This window comes from Carassius carassius, chromosome 7 (genome assembly GCF_963082965.1).
Source record: "Carassius carassius chromosome 7, fCarCar2.1, whole genome shotgun sequence".
NCBI classification, from domain to species: Eukaryota; Metazoa; Chordata; class Actinopteri; order Cypriniformes; family Cyprinidae; genus Carassius; species Carassius carassius.
In genome coordinates, this window is record NC_081761.1 from 7,984,922 (window position 1) to 8,001,381 (window position 16,460).

Here is a 16,460-nt window from a genome sequence, read left to right on the forward strand (position 1 = left end):
GATCACGTTCATGTTTTCATCTTCGTTCATTTTCATTTTCTTTTATTTCTGTCTGACATTTGACCTCAGTCCTTTTTCCGATGACGTATAACGTCGTTGGAGTGATAGCGAATGCACGTGCATGTGCGCGCGATATTGCGGCTAAATTAGAGTGACAAAAAGACAATCAGGTGAGTTTTGTTATCAAGACTTCGAATTGGATATATTTTTATAATTTAGATATAAGAAACGTCTTTACAAGCAAAAAGAACTAGAATAATTAAGTTAAATCAGTTAACGTTATGTCGTTTGTTTGATTAGTTAAGTTACGAAATTGCCTGATGAAATTTATTTAACGTTAGCCTTCCAGTCTTCCCGCCTGTCTTTCAAATGACTTATTAACGCTCATGTTTTCCATAAGTGTATGGTTATTTTGACCGATACCAACGTCTAAATTAACAATATAAAATATTGTGGGATGCATTGAGACAATGTAGGATTGAGAAAAATGAAGGATATCACGGTTAGCAAGCGTAAACTGAGAAACAAGTTTGTGTAAGATGGCCAGTCTTTCAAATAGTATTCGTGCTAACTTGTTTTAATGTATTTTGTGACCCAAGCCCACAAAATCAGTCAATAAGGGTCAATTCTGAAGGTATCTGAAAGCTGAATAAATACGTTTTCCATTGATATATGGTTTGTTAGGATAGGACAATATTTGACTGAGATCATTAGAAAATCTGGAATCTGAGGGTAACAAAAAGAAAAAAGAAAACCGCCTTTAAAGTTGTTCAAATGAAGTTCTTAGCAATGCATTTTAATAATAAAAAGTTAAGTCTTGATATTTTTACAGTAGGAAATTTACAAAATATCTTCATGGAACGTGTTCTTTACTTTATTTCTAATGATTTTTGGCTTAAAAGAAAAATCGAGTATTTTTTACTCATATGATCCTGTATTGTTGGCTAGAGTTACAAATACACCTGTGCTTCTTATGTCAGGTTTGTGGTCCAGGGTCACATATGTATATTTATGGTATTTTCATACATTAAAAAAGGAGAAAAGTGAAAGCACACCATTGTTGTGAAAAAGTGAAAACGCACAATAACAACAAACTGATTTCATGTGTGCAATCATTATTTAAGGTTCATGATAAAAATGGCTATTTTTAATATCAGGAAGTTTTACTATGGCAACTATATCTGACCTGACCATAATGTGATATTTCAATTATGAAATGTGATGTAATTGTATTGGGATTAACTCTACTTTTTTGTGTACATTATGGGAACTTTGTTATATAGCTAAGCTCTAAACATTAAAGGGTTAGTTCGCCCAATTTGCAAAATTATGTCATTAATAACTTAACCTCATGTTGTTCCAAACCCGTAAGACCTCCGTTTATTTTTAGAACACAGTTTAAGATATTTTAGATTTAGTCCGAGAGCTCTTAGTCCCTCCATTGAACCTGTGAGTACAGTATACTGTCCATGTCCAGAAGGATAAGAAAAACATCATCAAAGTAGTCCATGTGACATCAGAGGGTCAGTTTTGGTCCAAAAATAGCAAAAACTACGACTTTATTCAGCATTGTCTTCTCTTCCGTGTCTGTTGTAAGACAGTTCAAAACAAAGCAGTTTGTGATATCCGGTTCGCGAACTAATCATTCGATGTAGCCGGATCTTTTTGAAACAGTTCAACAAATCGAACTGAACAGTTTTAAACTGTTCGTGTTTCCAATACGCATTAATCCACAAATGACTTAAGCTGTTTACTTTTTTAATGTGGCTGACACTCCCTCTGAGTTCAAACAAACCAATATCCCGGAGTAATGCATGCACTCAAACAGTACACTGACTGAACTGCTGTGAAGAGAGAACTGAAGATGAACACCGAGCCGAGCCAGATAATGACTCGTTCACGAGTCAAGAACCGTTTCTGTCAGACGTGTCCGATTCGAGAACCGAGGAGCTGATAATACTGCGCATGTGTGATTCAGCGTGAATCAAACCGACACACAGAGCGTCTGAACCGAACTGATTCTTTTGGTGATTGATTCTAAACTGATTCTGTGCTGATGTTATAAACCGATGATGTTATAAACCGGTAAACCGAAGGCTTGCAGTCATCACCAATGACGCCATTACGTCGAGCGCAAAAGAACCGGTGAACCGTTTTCTTAAACCGGTTTATTGAATCGAACTGTCAGAAAGAACTACTGGTTATCCGAAAACCGATGCAACCGGTTCTTTGGCTCGTGAACGAGTCATTATCTGGCTCGGCTCTGTGTTCATCTTCAGTTCTCTCTTCACAGCAGTTCAGTCAGTGTACTGTTTGAGTACATGCATTACTCCGGGATATTGGTTTGTTTGAACTCAGAGGGAGTGTCAGCCACATTAAACAAGTTAACAGCTTAAGTCATTTGTGGATTAATGCGTATTGGAGACCGTTTAAAACGATTCAGTTCGATTTGGTAAACTGGTTCAAAAAGATCCGGCTACATCGAATGATTCGTTCGCGAACCGGATATGACAAACTGCTTTGTTTTGAACTGTCTTACAACAGACACGGAAGAGAAGACAATGCTGAATAAAGTCTTAGTTTCTGCTATTTTTGGACCAAAATGTATTTTCGATGCTTCAAAATATTCTTACTGACCCTCTGATGTCACATGGACTACTTTGATGATGTTTTATTACCTTTCTGGACATGGACAGTATACCGTACACACAGTTTCAATGGAGGGACTGAGAGCTCTCGGACTAAATCTAAAATATCTTAAACTGTGTTCCAAAGATAAACGGAGGTCTTACGGGTTTGGAACAACATGAGGGTGAGTTATTAATGACATAATTTTCATTTTTGGGTGAACTATCCCTTTAAGGTATTACCATTACTTACCTTTCATAATTAACTATAATCCTTCAAAGTATTTTTGGGTGGCTTTTACTCTGAGTCCCAATGTGTCTGTGATGTCCAAAATGCTGTAGCTTAATAGTTTGACAGCTCTCTGTTCTGTGCTGGACGCGATTATGTGTCTTCATTAGATTGACTTTGTGTTTGAGTGCAGGATGAGTGACGTGGAGTTGGTGAAGAAGATGCTGCGAGCTGTTCTTCAGAGCAGTAAGCACGGTGTGGCCATGGCCCGTCTGCAGGGAGATTACCGGGCTCTGACAGGAGAGATGATCCCTTACCGGCAGTTTGGACACGGCAGTCTAGAGAGTTTTCTTCGCAGCCTTCCCGGTGTGGTGCGGCTCGAGTGCTCCAGTGCTGGAGAGGTGATGCGTTCAGTTAATCTGGTGATACACCACATACCTTTATGTGTTTTGGTAGATAATATAGTGAAGTATGCTATCCATTTATAGCATAATATGTATACATACACACTACTGGTCAGAATTATTTGATTAAAAATACAGCAAAAACTGTAATATTTGAAATGTTATATTTCACAGTATTACTGTTTTTACTGTATTTTTTTATGATTGACTTTATTTGTATGTTTGTAGGTCATGTGTTTTGCTGGTGTGTGTGAGGAAACGGCACACATCGCACAGCTGGTCGCCCGGCAGAAGAATGTAAAGAAGTCTGGCTGCTCTAAATTACTGAACTTTCAAATGAGAGCGAAGTCTTCATCTCTGTTTTCACATACGGGTAACATGCACAAACAAAAATCCAGAGTGAAAGAGATACTATTTGACTGATATCACATCATTTTCATGGTTCGTTTGGGAGAAAAGCATCTGCTAAATGTAAATGTACAGTAACTTATATTATTCTGCACATAGTAAATTAACAGTGTACATTTTAAAATTAACTTGAGCTTAAATTGTGCGAGGTGCAAACCTGTTTATAGACATTCTTGGTAGTGACAAAAACATTCTAAAGGTTTTTTTAGTTGTATTTTTGAAGTATTGTTTAAACACACCACCATTACTCTACATAGTGGATTAACTCTTTGACTTTCTAGTTTGTTCAGAAGTTTTGTCCACATCCCAATAGGGTCCTTATGAAAGGTTATATTGCTGTTCATTTGCCCACCAAGCTTGTCTGTATATGTGTGCTGATATATCTATGCCAGTCAGTCTCAATTACGCACTATTGCTACGAGCTGTTTAGGATCCTGCACTCTGTTATGCAGCCCTTCGAGGTATGTGCTTGTTTATTGATATGGTTTAACTGTTTTGGTCTTCGCAGTCAAACCTCGCTTGTCTCTGCGGCAACCGGGCCACATGACTCATCCAGCTCGAAGCTCTGCATCAAAGTCTAGTTTTTACCCCAACCAGCGGCAGATTTACAGTACTGACCTCCCCTCCTCCCGGGTTCCTACTCGGCAACTGAACAAGAAGTCACCAGGGTGAGTGACGTGAGACAAACCATTCTCAATACACTCATCCCAGCACTTACACTGTGTGTGATTTTAGGTTTGAGGAGAAAACATTTGCAACCAGTAAAGTCAATACAGGGATAAAGACCAGTGGGACTCCAGGTAAATCTCTGTTTTGCCCTGTTAAATATCTTTCAGCTTCTCCTCATGACAATTGCAAAACTGTGTCCAATACAAACAGAATCCTGAAACATAAACTTATTACTAAACCTAATGCTTAAACCTAGTTTTCTTTTTCTGCCTGGCAAGTGATGATAAAGGAATGAGGCCTAAAAGCTGGAAAGTCATGCATCTGCGGTTTAGGTCGCCTATACCCTAACTTATGGCGAATGTCCACCGCTACTGTAAAAAAGAACATGGGTACAATGTCCGGTGAGGTGGTGGAAGTTGTATACCAGTGGTATTTTGTGTACTTTTTCGGGTCTCTTACATTGTTGGGGCCAGTGCGAGCCAATCTTTTCACTAGGCCAGGCAGGGCTCATAGCTTACAGGTCGTAGCACCGAGCCCAAAATCATGCTGCATTTCCACCATCAGGCCAGAAGCTCTGCTGCGCTTCACTGAAACCCGCCTTTACATGCCTCTCTGGAACAGCGACACTCATTTCACCAACAAAGAGAAGTTATCAGAAGTTAAGGAGGAGGCCTCTGACTTTTTTTCCCTATTTATCTTTTCTGATTGGTTTTCACTAGTTATGCATATGGCTAGTGTCAGTGTCACTACTGATAGAATTAGGCAATACCTGGACTCTACAGAGGATGTACAGGCATTCCAAATTGCCAGAAGGTTTACTGTGTCTCCCAGCACAGTCTCAAGAACATTGAGGAGATTCCTGGAGCCAAGCAGTTACTCTAGGAGAGCTGGAGAGGGCCGTAAAAGGTCCTTAACCCATCAGCAGGTCTGATATCTGCTCCTTTTTGCAAGGAGGATCAGGATGAGCACTGCTAGAGTCCTACAATATGACCTCCAGCAGGCCACTGGTGTGAATGCCTCTGACCAAATAGTCAGAAACCGACTTCATGAGGTGGCCTGAGGGCCCGACGTCCTCTAGTGGGCCCTGTGCTCGCTGCACCACACCATGGAGCTTAATTGACATTTGCCATTGAACACCAGAATTGGAAGATCCGCCACTGGTGCCCTGTGCTTTTCACATATGAGAGTAGGCTTTGAGCAGTGTATTATTGGTCAAATCTTATTTTTTGCAATAATCCAGAAGCCAAAGGTATTACCATATAGGCTTTCTGTCGAGGGAACCAAGGTGATGCAAAATTTTGGGTTGGCCTTAAAAAGAAAAATCAGCACTCATTAGATTAGATTAGATTCAACTTTATTGTCATTATGCAGAGTACAAGTACAGAGCTAATGAAATGCAGTTAGCATCTAACCAGAAGTGCCAGGAACATAGTGTTTTAAATACATAAAAGTGCAGAGTAAGTGAAGCTATGATATACAGAATGTACAGTGGAGTTGCTATATACAGTATTGAGCAGAGTATATAGAGAATATAAAGAGGAATGCAATGTAGGTATTGTATGTACATTATGAACAGAGCAATGTAGGATTAGATACACATTATGAACAGCAGCAACATGAGAACAGTGGTAATACAGTTGGAAGAGTGTGTAAAAGTATTGTTAAACAATGTATTCTATGCAAAATAACAGTAGTGCAATGATATTTTTATAGAAATGGTTTACTGTGCTTTGTACAGTAACAACTTTAGACAGTTTACAGTAATAGCTAGAACAGTGTGCAGTCTGTGCAAAATAAGAGTAGTGCAAATACATGTATGTAAAGTACTTATGTACTCATCTCTGTTTTTGTTATTCAGTTAACTTGTGTGACGTTTGTTGTGTGTTGTTTCTTCAGGTCAGCAAAAGCCGGCAAACAGTGCTGATGTTGAGGTGGTTCAGGGTCGAGTTAAACAGCTTTTGCAGAAATACTGCAGTGGAGTATGGCTGTCAAAAATCCCTCAACTCTATAGGATTATGTTCCAGGAAGAGCTCCATATGCACAAAGAATTGGCGACATGGACGCACATCTGCACTGTGAGAAAACTTAAATACACAAACACAAGCTAACTACTAAAATTAATCTATCTGCTCAAATTGAAATTAGATCTTGATCGGTGCTATTATCATTAACTAAAACTAGAAAAAAACATTTGTTAAAATAAAACTAAAAATAAATATTATATGAAAAACTTAGAGAAATGTTGCTTTGCCAACTAATTAAAAGTCAGAGTTGAGCATTACATTTTCTAACTGGAAATGAATAAACTCAAGCAAAGAAAAAAAAAGCTTATTGCATATTTATATTTTTACCTAACCTGTTGTCTACATGAAACTATTCCTAAAAAAAGTCAATGAATGAAAACGGACTGAATGTGTGAAAGACATATGGCAAAATTTATAGGATGCATTGAGGAGGAGCCCAGACTACACTCAGTGGCCAAGTCATGCTTATGGTCCATGATATTGATACAGATTCTGTGTAATGAACAATTCTTTGTGATTGTATATTTCAAGTTGTAAAAAATATTTAGTTTCCAGGTCATCTACAAGATGGATTAAAAGGCTGATAAAGTCAAGAAGAGACCCAAAACCCATGACAATATGATTGAAATGTATATTTTTATTGTCTGGAGCCCTGCTCAATGATATGTAATGTCTTTATGGTCAGCTATGTTCACTATAACTCATCATTTTATGAAAAAGAAGCCATACAGGATGAAGAAATGATTAGTTTACAATTTTGAGTGGACCGTTCCTTTGTGTAATAAAGTTGTTGACTGTTATATGGTACATGATGCTTTACGTTTTCTTTTTCAATTCTCTCCTTAGGTTGAAAAGCCAGGCAGCAATAACATAGTTGACCGCCTGGTGTATCCTGTCTTGGAACCTGCCCTAAAACCAAGCACTGTGCCTGCTGTAGCTTCATGCAAGCAGTCTCCCAACGCAAAACAGCCAACACCTGCCCAGCAAACTACCCGCATCCTCAGAACTCTTGCCATTAACATTCCTCCATCAGCCCAGAAATCTCAGCAACCTTTGAGCCCAACATCACCCAATTCCACCAAGCTGGATTTTAGTCTTCCTGAAACACCCAAAGCTCACCCTCACTCACCCATCACCCCTCCTTCCACTCCACCTTCTCACCAGCCTCTGACTCCAGAGATCAAGCAGAAGCTGAGGCAGCTGCTCAATAAATACAGCCAGGGCCTTTGGGCCCATGCACTTCCACAACTTTTCCAGGAGGCCTTTGGGTACTTTTGACATCTGTCACTTTTGATCAATTTAATGCATCCTTATTGAATAAAAGTGCTATTTCTTAAAAAAAAAATTTTAAACAGTAGTGTACTTATGATTTTGAATGCACAAGAGACATTCATACACTGTTGTGACAGAGAGTATCACAGTGCTTATTTTTCCCAGTGAAAGTTTTTTTTGTTTTTTGTTTTTTTTGTCTTGTCTCTCAGGTGCGTGTTTCCACAGAATGTGCTGGAGGATCTGTCTCTGTTGGCAGATGCATGTATGGTTGAGTACCCCATGCCAGACAATCGAAAGAGGGCCATACTGTATGCACTACCATGCCAGGTGCAGACACCACCCCGTCCTCGCCCACCACCGCTGGTTTTGCCCTATACCGGCAACCCACGTGTACCTCCTCTGACCATCCCAACAACAGAGTTCCTTTCCGTTTTGGTGATGGAGGTCAGCAGCACAGACAATATTGTTCTCAGGTAGAGATCACAAAACCAATATTTTACTAGTTACAAGATTCCTCTCTAGTTCTGTATCATTGGATTAATTCAGGTTGTGGTATCATGATGATGTTTTCTTTTTCAGGTTTGTAGGGGAAGGCTACTCTAAAGCTCTGGAGGGGTTGGAGGAGGCCATGCTACAATTCTATAATACAGTTGGAGCTGGACTTTGTCTTCTCTCTCCAAAAATTGGACAACTGGTGGCAGTTGCTATAGAGGATGATGCAGTACTGAGAGCTCAGGTCCACCTGGTCTTAGAGGACAGTGTGAAGGTATCAGAGTCTGTGCAAAAGACAAAGTCAGTTTGCATTAGATGCAATCCAAACTTTTCCCTTTTCATAGGTGTACTGTGTGGATCACGGGTTCTTTGAGGTGGTCAGCAGGAAGAAGATACTACAAATGAGGGATCAATTCTTGACTCTTCCCTTACAGGCAACCACGTGCCAACTTGCAGGTAATACTCATCAGAGGCTTTTATGTTTGTGAGAATGGAAGCTTAAATATTGAAATTTTTTATTCCATAACAGAAAAACAAACTTTGTCCAAGTTGTCTGAATTGTGAGAGCGAAAGTCGCGATCACCTTATGTTTTTATTTTGTGGTGAAAGTAAGCTTCCATATGTTTGAGAGCAATATGTGATGTAATTTTTTTTTTTTTCATTTTCACTGTCTTGAATGTTAGGTCTGGAGCCGTTCAGTACAGATGGGGTAATTCTGAAGACTCTGGAGTCATTAGCTGTTGGCCGTACGCTAGTGGTTGAGATTGTGGAGCGAGAGGACACCCCAGCTATTGTGCTGTATGACACTTCTGAAAATGAAGATGTGAATGTGAATGCTGTATGCTTGAAAGCCCTGCAGGATAAGTCCATGGAGAATCCTCTACAGGTCTGTCAGAATTACATAAAGTTTCTGCACATTTTCAGAAAATATTTTCTGTATTTACAAAATGAATAAATAATAATGCCCCTCTCCTCCATTTATTCAGGTGAACAGCGTGTACACAAACGTGTGCGTGACAAATGTGTGCTCTGACGGCAGTATTTACTGTCAGTTGCCTTCTCGAGGCCAGGCCAAACTCAAAGACATCATGGACAAGATTGAAGCACACTTCATCTCTCAGGTAAAATAGTTAAAGTCAGTTTTTAGGCTTCTTTTAGGAGGTACAAATGATTGTCAGGGCACTAAATGTTTTTTCTGCTTCTAAGTTAACATGGGAGCTGTTGGTGTCCAAACCGTTCTGTGGGAAAGTGTGTCTAGCTAAATACAAAGGCAAATGGGCAAGAGCAGAGGTGAGTCTTTCCCTTCATCCACACATTTAAAATGGCATTTGTTCAATGACAGTTAGGGCTGCACAATATATTGAAGTAATGTTGAATATTATCAAATTACAGTGAAGCATGGCACTGTGTTCATTTAAAAGTGTTTTTCTTGATATGATGTTCAAAAGTTCGATTCACAGTTCTGGTTCTCGGTTCTGGAGTTGGTCACTTATAATGTGCATTTTAAAGCTCAGAGTGTGTCGCCTATTTCACTAGATTTTTGACAAATTATTTATGTATTTACTTTGGTTTTCCACCAAAGTAAGCTTAACTGTTTAACTTAAAAATGAAGAATGTTAATGTTAGCTGTTAATAATAGTACTATAATTTTGCAGATGTATTTCACAGTGTGATTATGTATTTTTTGTAATCATAATTATCACAAAGAATGGTCAAAAACTGAAAATGTGGCCTCTGATTAATAATAATTAAAAAAAAAAAATTAGGGTTTGAACTGGTTCCAGTAAGAATGTGCCCAAGTATGAACACTCATATTTTTCAAAAGTGTGCAAACCACCCTAAAATCATGGTTCATACAAGGTGCTTAAAGTGCTTGAAGTACTTGAATTTGACTTTGAAATTTAAGTCCTGGAAAACCCTTGAAAACAGCCATATTTTCGAGAAGGTTCTTGAAAAGTACTTGAATTTTTAAAGTGCAGTATAGACTTGCCGGTATTCGGAAATGCGATTTATCACGGTAATTAATATGCATGATATTTTTATTGTGGGCACTTCTAAATACTGTGAATAATTATATATTACAAATTATTCAGAATTTGGAATGTATTTTAAGAATACTACTCCCATCAGCTGGTCAAAATGCACAACACGATGTATGCTGCTTGAAAGACCGTGTGTGTGCTCTGATGTAAACAAGCACGCATGAGAAGCGCATGGGGGAACACGTGAGAGACGTGCTGAATGAAAGCACATTCACTCTCTGACAGCAGATGGTGCTAAACTGCAGAAAATGCAGCGCTTACCCAGAAAACCCCATAAAGTAAGTAGCTACGCTACTTTCTAAAACATATTTAAATAGCCATTCAAATTTGGGGATTTGCAATAGTGTTTATCACAGCCAAATACTGGAATATTTAGACTTAATAGGCTATTTTTTTTTTTCACTTTAATCTGGACTACAACATGCCCTAGAGTTTTCATTCTTTATTGTTAATTCACACTTTACATTAGGGCTTCATTAGTTAACATTAGTTAATTCATTAGTTAACATAAACTGCAAATGAAAAATTCTTCTGACCATTCATTAATCTTAGGTATTCCAATATTTAATAGCACATTGTTAGAATCAAAATTTACAACCGTGTTATTTAATTAAATTTTTTTTAAACGAAGATTAATAACTTCTGTAGCAAATGTAGCTATTGCTCATTGTGAACGTTAATGCTTAACTAATAAGGTCTTATTGTAAAGTGATACCTATTGATCTTTCTAGTTCTTTTGCACGTTAATCTGTGTAAAACTTGTAACTTTATATAATTTTCTGTATTGCTTTATTGTATTTAAATGTTCAGTTATTTTTGTTATAAAAAGGTTTTTTAACCTGTTATACTGTTTTATGACCCCTTTTTGAAACTAAATTTCAATACCGTGATGATACTGTATACCGTCATAAAAGCATGAGCAATTAATCACAACAGGAAAATTTGATACCGACATATCCCTAGTGCAGTGTTATTGAAATTATCTGAAATGTGTTATTTTTTTATTCTATATAAAACAATATTTTAAAGCGAAATCAACGATGCAGCGCATCTGATATAAATACAGAGCCGTTGGTCCATGAGTGCACGAGATCTTGCGATATTACTCCTTGAGGTGAAAAGCGGTCTCACGATATTAGTATAAGTTGTGTTTGTGGTAAAACTTTTGAAAGTGCTTACATTATATTGTTCAGTCTTAAATTGCACGTGCTGTTCATTTGGGTTTCATTTGGCAATGCATATAAAGTCTGACGAGTTTTGTGTTGCACTATCATTATTTACAATCCTGGAGCACATCTCCATCTCAGCAGCTCGGGACACAAACTCTTCCTCTGCATATACTGTCAGTTTGTGTTGCTTAACATTCTTCTGGGAAAACAGTGCATGTTATCTCACTAGATTTTTTACGTAAATCATTTATAAACATATGCCATCACAGGATAATTCATCAATGTATTTCTAAGTATCCGATTTTTTTGTACATCACTATTTCAAAATAAAAGTTCAAACCCTCGCTCTGAGTTTGCAATGTGGGCAAATATTGAAATGACATGGATTTAAATGTCCTTGAATCACACTGTATAGTGAAGCATTGCCAGGCCGTTGGTGCCCTCTGCAGGTATTTTTCATACATAATAAACTAATAAAATTAAACAAAATAAAAGTTGGCTATGTTCATATTTTGTGTAGGCATATTACATTATGTAGGCCTATTTTGTCATGGTTGTTCAATAAAACTGTAATTACTTTGTTTTGATACTTTATTTGAACCAATTATTATTATTGCGTCATCGTTAGTTTATATACAAAAAGTCATACTAAAGTCATACTTTTTCACTTGGGTCTATTTGTATTATTAAAAAATATCAGATTACTCAGTTGTCAAATTAATCTGTAGATTACTTGATTACCAAAATAATCATTAGTTACAGCCCTTGATTAGTTAAAATATTTCAAAATACAACTGCATTGTTTTGATTTGTTTAAAAGACAAATATTTTGTCATTTAAAAAAAATCTTAAAAATAGTATTAAAGTATTGTCTCATTCTAGTGAACCAAGTATCTGTATATCTCATGAGCTAAGTGTATCGTCACTCACCCAAGCATTGATAAGTGGTGATATAGCTCATAATTTGCCATGTGTATGATACAGCTTTCATTCTTCAGGTCAATCATATATTCTTGAAAAAGAAAATTAGTTTGAATAAGGAATCTTTGCCATAATATCCTTTCATATGTTAAAGTTGCCAGTCATTGCATGCTTATGTGCTGCACTTTATTGGTGCCATTTTGTTTTATCAGTTTATTAGAATTTGAAAGATAATAACAATATTTGATAAGTGAGATCTCTGATTTTAGTCCTTGAAAACCAAAAAAGTAGTGCTTGAAAGTCCTGGAATTTCATTTTACAGTTTCTCAACGAACCATGTAAAAGGATGGTTTGCCAAGTCTTTTGATTAAATTTCATTGTTCAGACATTTTTTTCATTGTTCAGACATTTTTCACCATTTCTTTATTTTATACAAATTTACTTCAGACATTCTAGACAAATAAAGCGATTCATATTTCCATTGAAGGCTCGTTGGTCTAGGGGTATGATTCTCGCTTTGGGTGCGAGAGGTCCCGCGTTCAAATCCCGGACGAGCCCTTGTTCAGGTTAAAACGTGAAGCTTTATTGGGGAAGTCGTGGCCTAATGGTTAGAGAGTCGGACTCCCAATCGAAAGGTTGTGAGTTCGAGTCCCGGGCCGGCAGGAATTGTGGGTGGGGGGAGTGCATGTACAGTTCTCTCTCCACCTTCAATACCATGACTTAGGTGCCCTTGAGCAAGGCATCGAACCCCCAACTGCTCCCCGGGCGCCGCAGCATAAATGGCTGCCCACTGCTCCGGGTGTGTGCTCACAGTGTGTGTGTGTGTGTTCACTGCTCTGTGTCTGTGCATTTCGGATGGGTTAAATGCAGAGCACAAATTCTGAGTATGGGTCACCATACTTGGCTGAATGTCACTTCACTTTTTATTTTTTTTTTTGCTTGCATGAATGTGTGTTGCATCTGTGTATAGATCATTGACCTTCATGGTAGTCAGGTGTTGGACATTCTGTTTTTGGATCTGGGACTTCCTGCTTCTCTGGAGGTTAGTGAGCTCAGAGAGATCCCGCCAATCTACCTCAAAGAGCTCATCACCATACCACCTCAGGTACCTGCAATTGTTTTTTTTTTTTTGTTTTTTTTGTGGGCATATTTGTTTCCATTCATGCTCATCGATTGCCACAAGTGTGCAGGTCGTTTTCAATTGCATCATGAATCAAGCAGTGAGTTTTTCCACTTGTTTGATTAATAAAATAACTCTTTTCACATGTAGTTTTTGCATTTCACATTGTAAGATTAATTTGTAGCATTGCATTAGTCTGTTTTATGAATGAAAGTAATTGTTTCTGGCTATGTAGGCTATAAAGTGTATTCTGGAGGAACTGAATGCAGATGGGAGTGTTTGGCCTCCTGAAGCTGTTCTGTGGTTGAGAGAGACAGTCCTCAACAAAGACCCAAGTTGCATGAAGGTCTTGCACATTCAGTTATTGTTTACTCAAAAAACATTCTTACTGTAAAGTTTATCCATTTATTGGCATGCGTGTTGTGTTTAGATAGTGAAGCTTGATGAGACCAGGAATGTGCATATCTACCTCTTCACTGGTAATGGAGCCCAGGACCTTCAGAGCAGTGTTAACCGTCAGCTTGCCTCCTGTCCATTCTGGCAGCGGGATATCTACTTCAGCAAGATCACCAGGATTTCGAAACCTATCCTGCCCGAGGCAGGGGACAGCCCCTATGCAGCTCCTGCACTGTCTAATGCCCTCACACTGCCCCCTCAGCTGGACTTACCAGTGGTCGGACAAAACATGGATGTGTTTGTGTCGGTTGCATGCCACCCTGGGCACTTTGTGTTGCAGCTATGGCAGGATCTGTACAAGCTGGTGGTGCTGATGGGAGAAATGGTCCTGTTCTACAACAAACAGGAAGTAACCCAAATCAACATCCAGAAGAATAATGTCTATGCTGCCAAGATTGATAACAAGTGAGATTTGAGTGGCACCTCTGATTATACTTCCACAACCTTCTGGGCAACTAAATCATTGTATTTTTTTTCACTCTCCCTTTGTCTTTTCACCTCTCTTTATTTATAGTTGGCATCGTGTTTTGGTAAAGGGCGTCTTAACCAATGGCTTGGTCTCTGTGTATGAGTTGGATTATGGGAAGTATGAGTTGATCAACTATTCCCAGCTCCAACCTCTCATAGATGAGTTCAGGCAGCTGCCATTCCAGGGAATTTCTGCTCAGCTGGCTGGTAAGAGAAGCTGGAGCCAAATAGGATTAAAACAAATTATTTAATTCTGATTATTTGTCACCCTTTTACTACTATTTGATGTACGTCTTTGCTCTGAAAGGGTTATTGTCATTCAGAATAGCCATATATTATATATAAAATGCCTATTGTTGGCAAGTAGATGTAAATATGTTTAAAGGAACTACAGTAAAAATCTAGCAAAACAAGGCCTTTTTAAAAAAACTTAGGAATAAAATGTAACTTTATTTGTATATACACCAGTAGAACACATTAAAAATAACAAATAGGCCTAGTAATATTTCACTGAATTTATTATTATTATTTTTACTAATACCACACAGGGACTTCTGTAGAAACTGTAGAATCAGTGATTCTGAACCAATAAAATTTTAGAGGTCTGCAAGCCCGTCGGGTCATTTGATGGTAATCCTGACTCGCCATCTCCTCATTGGATGCACATTTAGAGAGAAATGCATCTTTAGGGATTTTATAATGAAAGTTTTTGTTTTTCGATTTGAATTTTCATTTTAAAGTAGTAATTCAAAGCTGACACCTCCATGTCCTGTAAAGAGCTCTTCAGCTTCCACTGTCCACACAAGCGATTGGATATGCGTCCGTGCACATTTATCTAGGTTAAGCGTTAAACTTACATTGTGGAGCTGTTTTATAACTATAGATTTAATTTTAAACAAGTCGTGGTGATTTGAGAAGGCTAAATTGATCAAACATAGGCTAAGATCAACTCGCTGTCTGCTGCTGGCCACTTGGTCAATGCTTTAAAAAAAAAAAAAAAAAACTTATATTTAATGAGTAAAAAATGCTCCAAATATTTTTCTAAGTAAATTCTTAATAAAATAACGAAACTAAATAAAATCACTTTGCCATTTCATATAAAAAAGTACTTTAATAGCTGAGACAATAGTGTAAGCTGTTTTGGGATATGGGGTGGTAGGGAGAAGGACAGCTCGGGTCAGAATTCTGACAAGCTGTCGGACAAGGGCCGGGGTAGAGCCTGAGCGTCCTGTGCCAGGGCAGAACTAGGGCCTAGATTTTAGGCCCATGCAGGGCTCTAATACGGAGTTGGTTTTATGATTTCAACAAAGTATCATATATATTGTAAATATTTGATGCATCACCCAGCCCTATTGCAAAGTTGCTCAAAACAGATCAGTATCTGTAGATGCTTCTGATTTGTATGTGAAATATTTGTTTTCAGGGGTCAAGCAAGGGGTCTGGGCTGAGGAAGCTTCTATGGTGTTCCGGAACCATGTTGAGAAGAAGCCGCTGGTGGCTCAGATCGAGTCATTTGAGGAGGGGGATTGGCCCTGGGAGCATAAAATCTCTGTCTACCTAGTGGACACTACACAGGAGGACAATGACATCTGGATCCACAACATTATGGTGGAGTTTTTAGATGAGATCAACAGAGCAGCTTGAGACTGTCACCACTTCCCTTTCCAAGAACCCTGCTGAAACTGAGTCTGAAGGAATCGAGAATTCAAGAGCATTGACTCTAGATGTGTTTGGTGGGTCATTTTATTCCCGCATGGTCAAGAATTGTTTGTTATCGTTCTGAGTGCCATGGAAAAGGGACTTCTTGACATGTTTTTGCTGTTTTATAAATACTACTACTAGAATGCCATTCCCAAAATTAACTTGTTATTACCTGAACAAACTTCCTTTTTGTGTCTTTACAGTAGGGCCATTTGTCTAAGTAATTTTTCATGTGTGTATTGTGTGAGACACCGCTGCCTGTATTGTTTATACTCTTATTGAATTTTTGCACTGGTTTGTTTGCAACTTATTGTGTGTTTTCTAAACGGAGAATGGCCTAATTGTAATAGAACATTTGTGTTCAGATGCTCAGGTTTGTTTTATTTCCAAGTTGACAATTGGTTCGGAGAATTAAAAAAGACAACAACAAGAAACACTTGTGTGTCTTGTCATTTGTC

At 38.2% G+C, this 16,460-nt stretch overlaps 1 protein-coding gene and 1 non-coding gene across 2 annotated transcripts; both read left to right on the forward strand.

The window, feature by feature from the left end:
- The first annotated feature begins 84 nt into the window (after positions 1 to 84).
- On the forward strand, positions 85 to 16,436 carry LOC132143474 (tudor domain-containing protein 7A-like). The gene is made up of 18 exons (XM_059553706.1): positions 85 to 170; positions 3,050 to 3,257; positions 3,489 to 3,633; positions 4,177 to 4,336; positions 4,404 to 4,468; positions 6,234 to 6,412; positions 7,208 to 7,629; positions 7,843 to 8,106; positions 8,213 to 8,399; positions 8,470 to 8,581; positions 8,809 to 9,011; positions 9,112 to 9,246; positions 9,332 to 9,415; positions 13,228 to 13,362; positions 13,613 to 13,723; positions 13,808 to 14,238; positions 14,348 to 14,508; positions 15,725 to 16,436. The coding sequence occupies exons 2-18, from the start codon at positions 3,051 to 3,053 to the stop codon at positions 15,943 to 15,945; spliced, it is 3,222 nt and encodes a 1,073-aa protein (XP_059409689.1). The 5' UTR covers positions 85 to 170; position 3,050; the 3' UTR covers positions 15,946 to 16,436.
- On the forward strand, positions 12,744 to 12,815 carry trnap-ugg (transfer RNA proline (anticodon UGG)). The gene has a single exon. It is a non-coding gene; the product is annotated as a tRNA-Pro (tRNA).
- Positions 16,437 to 16,460: the final 24 nt, after the last annotated feature.

Excerpts from the sequence above, each read along its gene's own strand:
- LOC132143474 (XM_059553706.1), top strand. The coding sequence starts at position 3,051 with ATGAGTGACGTGGAGTTGGTGAAGAAGATGCTGCGAGCTGTTCTTCAG. Across the intron at positions 8,400-8,469 it reads TCTTAGAGGACAGTGTGAAG|GTGTACTGTGTGGATCACGG; the intron begins GTATCAGAGTCT and ends CCCTTTTCATAG. Across the intron at positions 13,363-13,612 it reads TCATCACCATACCACCTCAG|GCTATAAAGTGTATTCTGGA; the intron begins GTACCTGCAATT and ends CTGGCTATGTAG.